The sequence below is a fragment of the Octopus bimaculoides genome, chromosome 26 (assembly GCF_046866305.1).
Source record: "Octopus bimaculoides isolate indiv1 chromosome 26, ASM4686630v1, whole genome shotgun sequence".
NCBI lineage: Eukaryota > Metazoa > Mollusca > Cephalopoda > Octopoda > Octopodidae > Octopus > Octopus bimaculoides.
Window position 1 is genome coordinate 4,292,646 of NC_142953.1, and position 17,993 is coordinate 4,310,638.

At 38.0% G+C, this 17,993-nt stretch overlaps 1 protein-coding gene across 4 annotated transcripts in view; it reads right to left on the reverse strand.

The window, feature by feature from the left end:
- Positions 1-943: 943 nt before the first annotated feature.
- Positions 944-17,993, reverse strand: part of LOC106881583 (methionine adenosyltransferase 2 subunit beta) — a 20,411-nt gene continuing 3,361 nt past the window's right edge. For 2 of the 4 annotated variants that reach the window (XM_089342444.1, XM_089342446.1), the window contains exons 2-12: positions 12,936-13,129; positions 12,528-12,752; positions 11,289-11,490; positions 9,515-9,632; positions 8,472-8,577; positions 7,038-7,182; positions 5,770-5,894; positions 4,261-4,356; positions 2,727-2,855; positions 2,365-2,474; positions 944-2,162 (exon numbers count right to left, since the gene is read on the reverse strand). In XM_089342444.1, the coding sequence (XP_089198570.1) occupies positions 2,063-2,162; positions 2,365-2,474; positions 2,727-2,855; positions 4,261-4,356; positions 5,770-5,894; positions 7,038-7,182; positions 8,472-8,577; positions 9,515-9,632; positions 11,289-11,490; positions 12,528-12,752; positions 12,936-13,129 (1,550 nt within the window). In that variant the 3' untranslated portion in view covers positions 944-2,062. Of the gene's footprint in view, positions 2,163-2,364; positions 2,475-2,726; positions 2,856-4,260; positions 4,357-5,769; positions 5,895-7,037; positions 7,183-8,471; positions 8,578-9,514; positions 9,633-11,288; positions 11,491-12,527; positions 12,753-12,935; positions 13,130-13,303; positions 13,521-17,993 lie in introns of those variants that run through there. The other 2 variants (XM_089342445.1, XM_089342447.1) reach the window with 2 other exon arrangements.

A 17,993-nucleotide genomic window follows, 5' to 3' on the forward strand; every position in this document is an offset into this window, starting at 1 on the left:
TCTGGTAACTCTATTCTCTGTATTGTTATGCGTGACTTAACATTAAGAATACTGGGATGGATATAATTTTTCCTCTCATATCAATTACATATGATTGTTATGCCAATCCTCTCATATCAATTACATATGATTGTTATGCCAATCCTCTCATGACCTCATTTCTAACAAACCCCAATTCTGCTTTTGTGCTTTAGTGTTTTATTTTCTCAAAATAGTCGGGAATTAATGTACTTTTAGTGCAAATGCTGACCAAGTAAAAGTAGTAAAAGACAAGATAAGTTATCTTGTTTCTATATTACATAACTTCTTTTACCTTTTAATTTGTTTCAATCATTCGACTGTGGCCATGCTGGGGCACTGCCTCGAAGAAAACTTTAGTCAAATGAATTGACCCCAGGACCAATTTTTTTAAAACTCTGGTACTTATTCTATTATTATCTTTTTGCTGAACTGCTTTTTGCTGAATACGAACGAACGTAAACACATCAACACAGGTTGTCAAGTGGGAGGGACAAACACAAACCACAGTTTATACATTTATACAATGGGCTTCTTTCAGTTTTCATCTACCAGATACACTCACAAGGATTTGGTTGGCCCAAGGCTATACTAGAAGATACTTACCCAAGGTGCCACACACTGGAACTGAACCCTGAACCATGTGCTTGGGAAGCAAGCTTCTTACCACACAGCCACTGGCTGCAATATTAATTTTTTACTTCATTTTTCAAGCTGTTTAACAAATAATTAACAAATAATTGCATATTATAAAATTGTAATTTAAATTATAATATAACATAGTTTAGTAACTGTGTGTGATGCAACTGACATTTGAATGAGTGCTCACAATAAGAAGACAGAGAGAAACTTAGAGGAGATAATTAATGTCACAATAGAGATGATGAGGTATCCTGCTTGAAATAATCATCAACAACAAAAGTCATTTACTTATTTAATTATTTTAATCCATGGAAACAAAAAACCAAAGATTGGGAAAACCAAATTAGAATATAAATGCACTTCTTTAAAATTGTGAATTTGTATACAAATAGCTTTGTATATGAGGGTGTGCTGAAAAGTTTCTGGCTTTCAGTAAAAGAAAATACAGGATGTCAGTCCTCCATCAGGTGTCTTGGAGAAATTTCAAACCTGGGTTCTCATTCCAAAGGTATTATTATTCAGGTTACTGCTTGGAATCGAACTCAGAATCTTGGGGTTAGTAGCTCGCACTGTTAACCACTACGCCATATACCCATGGCATATGTATACAAATAATTGCATACTATAAAATTGTAATTTTAATTATAATATAAATGACCTTTTTATAAATGACCCTTTATCAGGCATGGGCAAGCTTTTATGAGAAGCAGGCAACAGGAGATATGGCACATCATGAGATGGGCCATACTACTGAAAAATTTGAAATAATTTTTCATTAGCCATGCTGTTCAGAAGGTTCTGCTCACTGCAGACTGCCCATGTCTGCTTTTATAAATGATATAAGTGATGGTGGGAGGACAAACACAAACACACACACAAGTACATACATGCATACATACATACACACATACATACATATATGACAGGCTTCTATATCTGGTAACTCTATTCTCTGTATTGTTATGCGTGACTTAACATTAAGAATACTGGGATGGACAGAAATGGGAAATTCTTTGGCAATGGATATAATTTTTCCTCTCATATCAATCACATTTGATTGTTATGCCAATCCTCTCATGACCTCATTTCTAACAAACCCCAATTAAATGATTTTTTTTTAAAGTGACCTTGTAAACAAATAACTTGCACATCTTGGATATGTGTACCACTGAATCTCCCCAAAATACAAGGGGGTGCTGAAAAGTTCTTGGCATTATAAAAGGCATCGGAAGGTTAGACCTCTAACCAGGCCTTTCCCAGTAACCTTAAAGCCGGGAACTTTTCCACACACCCTTATATATAATACAAAGTACCCTGAAAAACTGCTTCAAATGAAGTATCAAGTTTCATTTCATTAATATTCATCAATATATCTTTATTTCCTTTCTCTTTAAAGGACTTATTAGAAATCAGACAAGATATTTCTACCCTTCATTTGTTTAGTTTGCCAATCCTCAACAGCGGCAGATACATTATGGAACTTGAATTCTGGGAATTCTTTGCTAAAAATAGAAATAAAACAATTATATATACTTATACAATTATATAAAACAATTATATATACTTATATCACTTTAAGGATCAGTCTCAATCTGTGCAAGTACTCTACCTTAAACTTTTCTGTCATTTCTTTCTCTATCAATTTATCCTATTATTATTATTATTATTATTACTGAATATAACTGTTTTGGGTGTTATACTTACCGAAATTTTGCTGTGGACAATGCTGCAAAATACGGCCTTTTGGCAGGTAATTTGAGTTCTTCTGATGACATTGGAACTAACAATGAAGTATCAACATTGAAGAGTTCAGCCTGAAATTAGTGAAAGATAAATCTTTTACTCAATAATAGATCAAGTAAACCATCAAGGTAAAAACAAAAGCCATTTATCACAAGGCATTATTAAATGACACATCATTCCATCTATCTATCTGCCTCTATAATATATACATACATATATATATATATATATATGAAGAGTTCATTTATGAGAGCAGAAAAAGTATTGTGTCTACACCAATAGTACCATATTAGAATGTTTTTAAATAAAATGTACCAACTTACAATCTTCACACCAAATGTGTATTTGTTGAATGCCTCTGGTCCTACAACGTGGTAGATTCCTGAACAGTTTTTCTCCATCAGCTCAAGTGTGGCCCTACACAAATCCTCACTGTAAACTGGACATTGGATCTATGAACAAATGGACATATAAATAAGCAAATACATGTTTTATAGGATGCATGACTGATAAAGCTTTATCTTTATATTTTCCATACTTCTTAATGGTTTTATTTTTTTTTTTTTACAGTTAACCCTTTAGCATTTAAACTAGTCATATCACACCCAAATATTCTATATGTTTTATGTTCAAACTGGCCAGATCTAACCTCTCACATCTACCATACAATGACATTCTAAAAATATACTGTCACATCATTGAAATCTAGAAGTAGCAAGATAATGCATGATTAATTCAAACCAATTAGAATAATTAAGCTTTAAGCTCGACAGAATAATTTGAATGCTAAAGGGTTAAGTTGGAACATGTTCAACATTTCTCAATCTTCACAATCTCACTTCCAAGAATTAAATATATTCAGTGTCTGGGTAATATAAACTGGTTGAATTCATGTAGACTTTCCAACCAAAGGATATTTTGATCATTACCTCTGTATATCAGCAGTTACACAGATTTGCCTGCTATGGTCAAATTTTTAAGTATTAGGTTTATATATCAGCATAGTTTCCATAATTAGTTCATAAGCAAATAATGAACAAATATTAAATAGAAGTGAAACAATAGAAGCCAAGAAAACTAGTGATGGTCTGTAACCAGTAAACAGTAACTACAAACAGTTTATAAAATGGAATAAATTATTGTGTCATTAAAATGTTAAGTAGAAGTTTGTCACTCTCTGTACCATAAGATATCTCTTCCTCATCACAGTAAATAATAATATTATTATTATTATTATCCCAAGAGTTGATAATTCATTAAACAGCATCAAGTCCATTAGAACCATTAAATTTCAATTGCAAAAAACCCCCCCAGAAAAAAAAAAAACACATATATAGGCACAGGAGTGGTTGTGTGGTAAGTAGCTTGCTTACCAACCACACGGTTCCGTTTCAGTCCCACTGCGTGGCACCTTGGGCAAGTGTCTTCTATTATAGCCTCAGGCCGACCAAAGCTTTCTGAGCGTGGATTTGGCAGACGGAAACTAAAAAAAGCCAGTCGTATATGTGTGTATGTATGTGTGTGTGTGTGTGTGTGTGTGTCTGTGTGTGTGTGTCTGTGTGTGTGTGTGTGTCTGTGTTTGTCTCCCTACCATTGCTTGACAACTGATGTGGGTGTGTTTACGTCCCCGTAACTTAGCAGTTCGGCAAAAAAGACCGATAGGATAAGTACTAGGCTTACAAAGAATAAGTCATGGGGTCGATTTGTTTGACTAAAGGCAGTGCTCCAGCATGGCTGCAGTTAAATGCCTGAAACAGATAAAAGAATACGATAATTCTAATCAAGTCTAATTTATAAATTAACAAATGAAAACTTTAAAAAAAAAGGTAGTTTAAAATGAAGAATATGGAATTTTACTTCATCTGTAAGCAGCGTCATCTTATTCCCAGCCAGAAGATTCCCTATAACTTGGTACACAAAATTCCTTTTTCTGCTATCATGTCCATATACACCCTGGAAAAGTCACATCAAATCACATTAAAATCTTGGCAACAAACAACAACATATCTCATTAATAAATGTTTGCTCAATTTTGCTAGAAATAATAGTTAAACCTCCCTTAAATCACACAAACTTCTTTCTTAAAGCAAGAAAGACACATTAAATACATATTCGTATGTGTGTCCGTATATCAACAAAACATCGATGGAAAAATAAAAAACAAAAGTCTTAAAAAACTTACTCGTCCCTAGAAGGGGACATAGCTCCGTTGTAAATAATGGTGGATTTATCTAACTTGAAAATTGTTAAAAGTTTTGGTTGAAAATTTATTTTTACTGCTATTCGCGGAAAAATAAGTTGACAAAAATGCAGCTAGGGTCATGACGAATGTCCTCCTAAAATTGGAGCGACATGCGTGCTAATTTGAGGATGTGCTTAATTACATTCATGTACACACACACACACACATCCTGCGAAGCTTTGCGATTGAATTTGGTAGGCGGAAGTTACTGCCGTGTGTATATATGTCTGTGTATGTGTTTGTGCCTCTCTCCGAAAGAGAGAGAGAGAGAGAGGGATATATATACATATAGATAAATTGAATATTAATTTAATTAACACCAATTTAAAACCAGTGGTCTAGCATAAAGAAAAATCTGAAAATTCAGAAAAATTGTATTACATACGTATAAGAAGGGATGACGACTAAGTGGACATCCATTATGCTAGAAATAGACCATCTACGATCAAACCACAAAAGAAATGTTTTCCAGAATAATTCAGCCCACACCAGAATATAAACGAGAAAGACAAATGAAAATATACAAAATAAAGAATTAATCGTAGACCAGGTTTTGCCATTAACGCAAATTAACGCAATTATTACTTACATAACACGTCAGTGGTTATGAAAGGAAAACTTTTAGTATGAGGTTTTCTTTAAAATTTGATTTGGGCTCCAGATGTCGCCACCAGCTTCTTGAGTCGCCCAAGAGTTGCACCAACAGATCTCACCAGAAAATCTTGTGTGATAGAAGACATAACTTCTCATATTTGCCCTTCAAGTTCTTCCAAAGTCTTTGGTTTGGTACAGTAGACTTGTTCCTTTAACCAACCCCAAAGAAAGAAGTCACAGGGTGTTAAGTTGGGACTTCTGGCTGGCCACTTATGCAGACAACAATGACCCATCCCTCTCCTGGGAAAGTGGGCAGTCCGTTATTTGTTAATGACATGAGCAATATAATTAAAGAATAAATGCTCATACTTCAAAAACCAAACACAAAAAATTTGAGAAAAAAATTACAATTAATAAACAATCTATAAGTATTTTAAAATAGGGAATTACTTTTCAATCACCCTGTACATATCTTCAATCCCCAGTTGTGTCTTAAAGAGAAAGATATGTAATGTTTACCCCATACTCACCGAAGTGCGTATAATTAAAACATTAGTGTCATTATCTTGGAATACTTTCTCAGAATCCAGCTTAGATTTACCATAGATGTTCACACAGTTGGGACGTGCATCTTCCTTTATACCAACATCATTAGCTACAAAGAAATCACAGGAATATCAAATATTAGTTAACCTGTTTGATACCAACCAGCCTGAACCCACCGTTGGTCCCATGATAGAAATTCCCAGTTTTAAAGGGATCTCAGTTAAAACCTTCCATCAGAATTCAATGTTTGAAACATAAATTTTTGTTTTCTACCTGTTTCAGCCATTAGACTGTGACCATGCTGGAGCACTGCTTTGAAGAAATGATCCCAGTACTTGTTTTCTAAAGCCTGGTATTTATTGTATCAGTCTCTTTTGCCAAGCTGCTAAGTTACAGGAACATAAACACACCAGCATCGGTTGTCAAGCAGTGGTGGGGGAGACATCACAGACAGAAACACACACACACATACACAGTGGGCTTCTTTCAGTTTCCATCAATCAAGTCCACTCACAAGGCTTTGGTCAGCCCAAGGCTATAGTAGGTGCTACACAGTGGTTGGTGTTAGGAAGGGCATCCAGCCATAAAAACCCTGCCAAAACAGACACAGTAGCCTGGGGTAGTCTTCTACCTGGCCAGCTCCTGTCAATCATCCTACCCATGCATGCATGGAAGATGGACATTAAACAATGATGATGATGATGAATCATAGGGCTGGTTTCCTGTTTTTTCTGTGACATTTATATTCCTTCCTGAATGGGATATAAGTCTGTCAGAGTATTAGTCAATTCTACCAACTGATTGGACTGGGTGCAATGTTAAATGAAGTGTTTCACTCAAGAACACAATGCATCGCTTGGTCCAGGAATTGAAACCACAATCTTATGATCAGGAGTCCAACACCTTAACCACTAAGCCATGTGCCTCCACAATGACAATATTACCAAGAAATTAATGCAATCTATGAAGGTATGGGTACAGGCACATGGCTTAGTGGCTAAGGTGTTGGACTCATGATTGTAAGCTTGAGGTTTCGATTTCCAGAGTGGATGACGTGTTGTGTTCTTCAGTAAAAACACTTCATTTCACGTTGCTCCAGTCCACTCAGTTGGCAAAAATGAATAACCCTGTGACAGACCATCCAGGTGGGGCATATATACGCCATGGAAACCGAGAAACCAGCCCTATGAGTCTATATGACTCGGAAAGGAACTTTACTTTTACTTAAGAAGGTATAGATCTAAATACTAACCTAACATATCGATTCTGTCTTGGGGTAAATCTGGTTTGAGAGGGTCACTGAAGATATAATTGGTTGAGAAGAAGATCAACTTGGCACCATGCTTTTTGGTTTGTTTCCCTAACTGTTCAATACTGTCTCGGTTAATAAGATAAGCCTGCAATGAACAAACATGAAGAGCAAGGTATTAGAAGAATGAACATGAATTAGGGAAAATATGGGGAAAGGTAAAGGGGATTACAGGAAAGGATTATAAAGTGATTGATGGAAGGGATCATAAAGGACTTTGACCAAGTTAGCTGGTTGATTATTGACTGAATGACTAATTAAACAGCTGATTATATTGTGTAACACGATTTTTGTCCTTGGGTACCAACTGTTATTTCCTATTTGTTAACCCCTAGAAAGTGTGAAAAACGGCTAATGTTTCCTTCAAACTTTGCTTTTATTACATTTATTCAAACCCCAAAGAATCCCTCTCAATACATGGCTATGATGATTCCCCCTCCCCTACTACTCCTGTTCATGATCAGAAATGCACATATTGTCAGCCACTAAGGGACATGCTCAAGTGGTTATGGTCAAGCAAGTAACAAGCAAATCTGTGGTATTGAGCAGAATATTTGCTATAACGATATTTCTGCTTCAAAACTCAGCACCAAATCTGTCTGAAATGTAATGGAAAATAGGTCAGTTTCAAAACATTGATGTCTGAAAAAAAAAAAAAAAAAAAGATGGAATGGTCATATTTGGAACTTTTTCAGTCATAGGTCTGGCTCAGGGGTCATGGCTGAATCGGGACTAAATGACAAGGAAGAACACATTAGACCATGTATTCCTAGATGCACTATGTCTGAAATGAAAGATGGGATGGTCATGGCTGGAACATCTTTGATCAAAGGTCTGATGTGCGGGTTAAGCAACAAGGACAAAAAATATTTCAACAACAATAAAAAAGATGGGATGGTCATATTTGGAACTTTTTCAGCCATAGTTCTGCGAGATCAGGGATGAAAGCTGAATCGGAACTAAACAATAAAAAAGAACACATTAGGTCATGTATTCCTTGATACACCATGTCTGAAATGGAAAATGGGATGGTCACACCACCACCACTGCCAGCATCTCTGCTGACACATAGCACCATCTTTGTCATCATAACCACCAAATAGGATAAAGAACCCCTTTGGTCATGAATGACCATGGGATTCCATTTAGAAAGTTCCCCTCCAAGGTACAAGTCTGGGCAAGGTTGTTTATGGATGATCAGCAGTTGCCCATGCATATCAGCCTCCCTTCTCTATGCCACTAGAACATCTTTAATCAAAGGTCTGATGTTGGGTTAAGGAACATGGATAAGAAAATATCTTAACAGCAACAACAACAACAAAACCCAAATCCATAACAACAGCAATTTAACAACAATGAAAAAAATCTGCAACAAACCAACTCTGTTTCCGATTCGCACAAGTTTACATTGGTCATGGCCCCACATACAATGACCACATGGGGTTTGCAGGCATCCAAAAGCAGATCCACATATGCTGGGTCCCTGTAATGAAGACACATTGGAGATTAGTGAATTAGAGTATTGTTACCAGCAATACAACAGGTAGTTGGATTGTTACCACAACCACCACCACTACCATCATTGTCATCATCTCTGCTTACACATACCACCATCTCTGTTATCTCATAACCACAAAATAGGGTAAAGAACCCCTTCGGTCATGGATGACCATGGGATTGTACTTAGAAAGTTCCCCTCCTTGTGAGTGGATTTGGTAGATGGAAACTGAAAGAAGTCCATCGTATATATATATATATATATATATATATATAGGAGGGAGAATGTACGAAAAAAAACAACAACAGACGAGGACAGGTGGTGTAAACAACAAAAGGATGTATTAGTTTGATGCTCGGGAATACAGAATGTCTTTAACGTTTCGAGCTACGCTCTTCAACAGAAAGAATACGGAGAAAACAAGGAGAAAAACACGGAGAAAAAAAATTGAATGGTGTTAGGTCAACGATCTATCATGTCTTCAGCGGATGTGTGTCATTGTGTTTGTGTACAACCCCCCTCTGCTGTTTGACAATCCCATAACTTAGCAGTTTGGCAACAGATTCTAATAAAGTAAGTACCAGGCTTTAAAAAAACAACTGAGTTCAATACATTCGACTGAAAATTCTTTAAAAGAGTGCCCCCAACACGATCACAGTCTGAGTGAAACGAGTAAGAAAAAAGACAAACAACAGCTGAGAACTATGAATGTAGATAAAGATACATGTGAATATAAATGCATATAAAAATTTATGCGTAATTAAGCATGAATATTATTGATAATTTTATGAATTTATTAATAATATAAAAACACATTTATATATATATTTGCTCAAAATAATAGAGCACTCAATATAAGTTCAGTTACATATTCTTTTAGAATATTCCTTATAAAAGTTAAAAGAAAATAACTGAAACCTACTTTGCTGCCGTTTTCAAATCGAATTTATAAAGTTGAGGTTCATCTTTGGAGTAGCAAGTCCCAATAACAACATACTTGTCACTTAATTCTGTTAGTTTCCTGAAGAATAGTTGTCCAACTAGAAACAAAGGTAGAATTATTGTACGGAGCAATTTAAGTATGTAACATTGCACATTCTAACCGCTCTTTCATTGTATTACTAATTTCAGTCATTGGATTGCGGGCCATGCTGGAGCATTTCGTATCAAGCTTGTAATTGATTACTGTGATTTTCTAGCATACAAGTCAAACTTTTCAGGCTAAAATGTACAATCGAAAAAGGATAGTTCAAGTTATGCACCAAGTTGACTTTGGAAGAGCGAAAATCCTGTATGAAATGCAGCAAGATTTGGAAAAATAGTGACAGTGTTAAACAAAGATTGAAAGATGTCCTTTTCTTTTAGCAACTGAGTGCCAATAAGTTTGCAGTGAAGCATAATGAACTTCCTTTCTCTATTAGGATCTTTTTTAAAACGGGGGCCACATTTTTCATTAATGTTTTACGTAGTGTTTTTGGTACGGAAAGACTTTCAAACTTCGTATACTTATCTATTTTGTGTTATAGAACAGAAAAATATTTTTGTATTCGAATTTATTTCATGTAAAAAATTGCGTTATTTTGATAATTTCAACCAATCACTGACGTCCATTCAGCCAATATACATTAAGTGCCAACTACATAAACAAACGATTCTTCGTTTTATTTGCTTTTTTCATTTTAAATTTGCTTTAACCCTAATCCTAACCCTAACCCTAGGGTTAGGGTTAGGGTTAGAGTTAGGGTTAATTGTTTCAGAATCGTTTGTTTATGTAGTCGGCACTTAATGTATATCGGCTGAATGGACGTCAGTGATTGGTTGAAATTACAGAAATACGACAACTTTAACATGGAATAATTTATGGATTTCTTTTTTTTTTTAAGAAGACTAAGAGAAAAAGATGTTTTTTATGACACATTCTACCAGTGTTCCAAGTTTCAAAGTGTTTCGTTAATGAAAAATGTGGCCCCCGTTTTAAAAAAGATCCCTCTATTATATATACATACATATGAACGTAGCAGGTAACAGCTAACCTTTGGGCACTGCTTTCGACCCCGATGTGTCCACCACTGTGATTGGTTGGTATTGGCGCAATTTGTCTCTTACTCTATCGCATTTCAATATGCAAACTAACCAATCGCAGCCTCCAAATAAATCACATGAGACAGTCAGTTCTAAACTCCATTTGAACCTACCATCAGCTTTAAAAACTCACCTCTTTCTAGTTTCGAGGTCTGTTGGTTCCAGACCTTCTAAGGTATAACCACTGACCACATTACAGTGACATATTTTGACCTTTAAAGAGAATCTCAATCTCATCATTGACCTTTAACCTCTTAACATATTATCCTGTATATTTTCATTCAGAGATGTCTAGTAAATATATATTTGAACGAAAATATACGTTGATTGTACTCCAAGGTACCTGTCACTTATTTCTTACCTGAAATACTTCGTTCATGATGTTATTCCGCTTTTCTATCATTAATTATTTTCAGTAACCATCATATCTCTCAGTAACTTCATAATAAATCATAAGTGATCCAAAATAATTTTTCGTTATTTTTCCTTATATACAGATTAAAAATAAATAATTAAAAAATTTTTTTTTCACGGAAATTTGAAAAAAAAATGTGTATTTCAAGAGGTTAAAGAGAGTCACCTTACTCCATTTGACCTTTCAGAGAATCACTCACCTTGACCTTTTGAAGAAATAATCAGAATTCTTTTGCGATTGGGTTTAAATTTTTCTATATCCACATTTAAGAAGGGCACTTTTGAGTCTTTCTCTGATATCAGAAAATTGTTTTTCTGCTCAATAAAAGGCCAGTCAATTGATACAGCTTTGTCAAACAAATGGACAGATTTTTCAGGAACTGACGGCAGGAAACATCCACCCTAGAAAATATTTTTAAAAATTTTAAATCATGGAAAGTTAAAATGTAAAAATATTATAAGAAAAGAAAAACATGGTACATGCATATAGGTGCAGGGGTGGTTTTGTGACAAGAAGCTTGCTTCCCAATCACATAGTTCTGGTGTAGGAGCACTAAGCAATGATATTTATATAAATGCAATGTTATTACCAGTTCAAATATGCTTGTGGCATGTTTGGACGAATAAACAAGCCATTCCACACACACACATTGCAGAGTTCTGGGTTCAGTCCCACTATGTGGCACCTTGGGCAAGTGTCTTCTACTATAGCCTTTATCTAACGTGTTCCCTTCTCAGATTCACACACATATTGCAGTGGTCCTTCAGTTTTTCTAAGACCTATAAAAGAACTCGTAAAGTTGGGCTTCCAACTAAGACTTTCACAATGCCCTTAAACCCAGGAACTTTTCAGCACCTTCTTGTATGTATGTGTGAACATGTGTGTGTGACAGTGAATTGTCTAATACACATTCAATGAAGTTTATGATATTTGATGACACTGTAATATTCACATGTAAATTAACAAGGCCTTGACTTGATTATCCATACCAGTAACTTTGTCCAGTTGATCATTTCACATTCTATAGTTCAGACACAATGGCATATAAAAGTTTCAAATTTTGGCACCAGACCAACAATTTTAGGGAGAAAGGTGTTAGTGAATTACATCGACTCTAGTACTTGACTGGTACTTTATTTATTAACCCCCAAAAACATGAAAGCAAAGTCAACGTTGGTGGCATTTGAACTCAGAACAATAAAGAATTGAAATCCAATCGCAAATCACACCAAGATGATTGATAGAGTGTGGGCTTAGGCTGAACCTTTCCTGATAGTTTGGTCCCTGCTTTTCACAAGTGTTCTGCATAGACCCATGTAAGGAGTAATATGCATCAACAGATTTGAACTCACAATCTACAACTTAGTCGGTATGCTCATCTTGTTCGCATAAACATGATATGAATAATGGAATTTAGCAAAGAAAATAGAAAGCTTACCTGGCAGTAGACAACTGCACAGCCCTCCTCCAGGGCTAGGTAACCATGTCCACAGTCAGGGGGTACGAGTAGCTGGTACCCATTCTCTTCACTCAGAGTTACACCTACCCATTGTAGGTAAGTGCTGGAGTCTGGTCGCGTGTCAACAACCACATCGTAAACTGAACCTTTGATGCAGGTTAAGAGTTTTGAGTAAGCAGCTATATGGAGTCCACGATGGGCAAACTGGGAAAATAAAACATTAAAGAAATATTGTTATACAGTGTGTGTGTGCGGGAGAGAGAGAGAGAGGTAGAGAGAGAGAGAGAGAGAGAGAGAGAGAGAGAGAGAGAGAGAACAGAGTGATCATTGTCACACAAAATATAGCCTCTATGCATGGGTGTATAAATGTGTAAATGTAGTTCTCACTTTTCTATTGGTCACCCAAGTAATCTGTTGAATTGGGAAGTGTTTTCTTATTTCTTCTGGATATTTGACCATGTTGAATAATTCACAGAGCATTCCACGATGGTCTTTGAACTGCTTAATGTGGCAGATGTAGACATCCTTCACGTGTGTTGGAATTATTTCAACCATTCTCTTGTAGTAACAACGCTCTTTACCTGAAATGTCACAGTAAGTACAAATAACAAACGAGGTTACATTTATTAGGTTTGTATGCAGGTATCTGTGTGTGTGCATGCACGTGTGTATGTGCCTGTGTGTGTACGTGTGTGTGGTATATGTGTATGTGTGTGTGGTGTATGTGTGTGTGGTGTACGTGTTTGTCAACTGACCTCGCTTGTGCTTGTGCCACATAAAAAGCACTAAGTCCACTTTGCTGAGTGGTTGGTGTTAGGAAGGGTACCAGTCCTCAGTCAAATCGTCCAACCCATGCTAGCATGGAAAGCGGACGATGATGATGATGATGATGATGATGATGATGAGGAAAGGAAAAAAATAATAATTAGGCAGAATGTTAAACTGAAAGCATGTTTTAATATAAATGGGTGTGAGGAAGATTGAATTGGATTTCAAACCGGTTTTCATTGCATGGCTGGAAAACTACTGAACTTCGAAAGCTTAAAGACACTATGATGTATTGGTATATTTATTGTATTATATATTTATTATTTTTTTGAAAAAAACATCTTTTCCCCCCTTTCTTATCTTGAAAAGACACCATGCAATTAAAACCTGTTTGAAATCGAATCTCACCTTCTTTACACCCATTTATATTTAAAAATGCTTTCAGTTTAGTATTCTGCCTTATTATTATTTTTTCCTTTCATATCATTTCTCCAAGTGCAGTTAACACAACCCCACCATTTACTGACTTATATATATATATATATATATATATACATATATTGGGTTGTCTGGAAAGTTCATGCCAATTTTAAAGGAAAGAAAAAGGTCAATAAATACTTGCCATTACATTTTTAATCAACCAAATATGAACCATTTTGTTGCACAAAACCTCTCCATCTTTCCTTTAACTTGAAAATATCCATCTTCCCAGAATTAAGGTGGTTTCATGACATAAGCCGAAAGGTAAGCTACTATAAATTGGCATGAACTTTCAGGACAACCCATGTAACCTCGTGGGCATCGGTACCATTTTCCTCTTTCTCCGTTCTTCCATTTTCCGAACTTTCCATCTTTCCGACGAAGGGCTACACCCGAAACGTCATACACTCTCCCTTTCCTTCCTGAGCGTCCAATAATACTATCCATATCATGTCCTCACTTTGTTGTTTTTTGTTTCTTTATTATTGTTTTTTTGAACTATATATATATATACATACATAGATGTGTGTGCGTGTATATATATATCATCATCATCATCATCGTTTAACGTCCGCTTTCCATGCTAGCATGGGTTGGACGATTTGACTGAGGACTGGTGAAACCGGATGGCAACACCAGGCTCCAGTCTGATTTGGCAGAGTTTCTACAGCTGGATGCCCTTCCTAACGCCAACCACTCAGAGAGTGTAGTGGGTGCTTTTACAAGTCACCCGCACGAAAACGGCCACGCTCGAAATGGTGTCTTTTATGTGCCACCCGCACAAGCCAGTCCAGGGGCACTGGCAACGATCTCGCTCGAAAATCCTACAGGAGCCAGTCAGGCGGTACTGGCAACGGCCACGCTCAAAATGGTGCATCTCATGTGCCACCCGCACAAGAACCAGTCCAGGAGCACTGGCAACGATCTTACTTGGCTTGCCGGGTCTTCTCACGCACAGCACATTTCCAAAGGTCTCGGTCAGTAGTCATCGCCTCGGTGAGGCCCAATGTACGAAGGTCTTGCCTCACCACCTCAGCCCAGGTCTTCCTGGGCCTACCTCTTCCACGGGTTCCCTCAACTGTTAGGGTGTGGCTCTTTTTCACGCAGCTATCCTCATCCATTCTCACCACATGTCCATACCAGCGCAATCGTCTCTCTTGCACGCCACAACTGATGCTTCTAATGTTCAGCTTTTCTCTCAAGATACTTACACTCTGACGGGTATTCACATTGACATTACACATCCAACGGAGCATACTGGCTTCATTCCTTGCGAGCTTACGTATGTCCTCAGCAGTTACAGCCCATGTTTCACTGCCATGTAGCATGGTTGTTCGTACGCATGCGTCATACAGTCTGCCTTTTACTCTGAGTGAGAGTCCCTTTGTTGCCAGCAGGGGTAAGAGCTCTCTAAACTTTGCCCAGGCTATTCTTATTCTAGCAGCTACACTTTCAGCGCACCCACCCCCACTACTAACTTGGTCGCCCAGATAGCGGAAGCTATCGACTACCTCTAGTTTTTCACCCTGGAATGAGATAGAAGTTGTTTCCTGTTTGTTTACAGTCTTTATTGCACCTGAACATCTGCCACAAACAAAAACTAACTTGCTAGTTAACCTGCCTTTGATGTTGCTGCACCTCTTATGTGTCCATAGCTTGCACCGGGTACATCTTATAGAGTTACTACCTACTCCTTTTCTACATACTGAGCAGGGCCATCTACCTGAAGGGGTTTGTGTTTTATCTACCTTCCTACTTATTAGGATTTTAGTTTTAGCTAGGTTGACTCTAAGGCCCTTCAATTCTAGACCTTGCTTCCACACCTGAAACTTCTCCTCTAGTTCTGATAGTGACTCCGCAATTAGGGCAAGGTCATCAGCATAGAGGAGCTCCCAGGGGCAACCTGTCTTGAACTCCTCTGTGATTGCCTGGAGGACTATGGTAAATAAGAGGGGGCTGAGGACGGAACCTTGGTGAACCCCTACCTCTACCCGGAATTCATTGCTGTACTCATTTCCAACCCTCACCTTACTGGCAGCATCTCTGTACATGGCTCGCACAGCTCTCACTAACCATTCTTCTATCCCAAGTTTCCTCATTGACCACCAGATAAGGGATCGGGGGACCCTGTCAAAGGCTTTCTCCATGTCAACGAAAGCCAGGTACAGAGGTTTATCCTTAGCTAGGTATTTCTCCTGCAACTGTCTCACTAGAAATAAGGCATCAGTAGTGCTTTTACCTGGCACAAACCCAAACTGCATCTTATCTAAATTGATTCGCTCCCTAATTAGTTGGGCTATGACCCTCTCTGTAACTTTCATAACCTGATCTAACAGCTTGATGCCTCTGTAATTATTTGTATCTAAAGCGTCACCTTTACCTTTGTAGCAGTTGACTATGATGCTGCTACACCTGTCATTGGGTATGACTCCTTCGTGTATCACCTGGTTCGTAATACGGGTGACTAGGCTATAGCCAACACTGCCAGATATTTTGAGCATCTCTGCAGTGATTCCTGATGGGCCGGGGGCTTTCCCGGTCTTCATACTCTTAATTGCTTTATCTACCCTGGTACTATCAACTCGGATAGCTGGTCCCTCTATTGGGTCGACATACGGCAGGCTCTCTTTCTCCCATTCATTCTCTTTATTAATCAATCTATCGTAGTGGCATCTCCAGACCTCTTTCTTTGCATCCTCATTTAATGCAAGCGTACCACCATCCATGCGAACACATTTCTCTCCTACAACATCACTATTCTCTCTCCTACACTGTCTTGCAACACGAAATACCTCGAGTCTTTGGTCCTCACGGCGCAGAACATTGGCAAATCTTTCCTTATCTGCTTCCCCTCTGGCTAAATAAACCTGTCGCCTAGCCTCCCTTCTGGCACATTGGTACAATTCCCTGCTACCACCGTTCTTCCAGTCCTTCCAAGCCTGTTTCTTTTGTCTAATAGCCCTGTCTACCTCCTTGTTCCACCACCACGTTACTCTGGGTCGGGAGGGGACCTTACACCACCCACAAATCTGGTCGGTGGCTTTCAACAGGTTGTCCCGCAGAAATCTCCAATTGTCTTCCACGTTGTATGATGCTATATCCCCTTCTATTTCGTTAAATGCTTCAAGTAACTTGTCTCTAAGTCTCTGTCCGTTTGCAGGGTCTTTAAGCTTCCACACCCTTCTCCTCCAAGCCTGTCTAATTCTGGGCACCCATTTTGCCTTGATCCCAAAGTCGCTAACTACTAATCTATGTTGTGGGGTATATTCTTCGCCAGGGTAGGTTTTGGCATTTATAAGCCGCCCTCTTTCCCTATTTCTGGCGAGGATGTAGTCGATTTGGCTAGAGTGTCTGCCGGAGCGGTAGGTGACTAGGTGACTGGCAGGTTTCCTGAAGTTGGTATTGCAGACCATAAGATCGGTTGCATCACAGAACTCCAGCAGTCTGGTTCCCTCCTCGTTGCGGGAACCGAAGCCATAGCCTCCATGTATGCCATGGAAGCCTCCAGCACGACGTCCGACATGACCGTTGAAGTCTCCAGCCACAAAGCGAAGGTCCCTGTCACTCGTCAACGAGGTAGTTTGCAAGAGGGTATCATAGAATTGGTCTTTCAGACCATCTGGTAGCCCCGGTTGAGGTGCATAGGCTGAGATGACAGTAGCTAATCTATGATGAAGCACATTTGAGGCACATAATGCTTTATAAGTACAAAAAAAGGAAACTCTTCAGCCAAAGCGACTCGAAACATACACTCATTTTATGGGAAAGAATGCTTGAATGAAACAACTTGCAGAAGATGGTTTGCAAAATTCAGAAATGGAGATTTCAGCCTTGAAGATGAAGATCGAACAGGACGTCCAGTTGAGTTTGATGAGAAGCTCCTTGAGGCATTACTTGAAGAAAATCCTGCATTATCAGTTGAAGAATTGACAATAAAGCTTAGTTCAAACCATACAACTGTTCGTCATTGTCTTCAACAACTTGGAAAGGTTCCTAAACTTGGAAAATGGGTGCCTCATGAATTGTCTGAAAGCAACTTCAAATCCCAAGTTGACATATGCTCATCTGCTCTTTTCTCCATTCTCGCGAACTCATTTCACCCTTTTTGGATAGATTTGTGACTGGTGGCGAAAAATGGATCTTCTATCGAAATGTTTAACATTGTAAACAGTGGCTTGGTCAAAGGACATATCCACT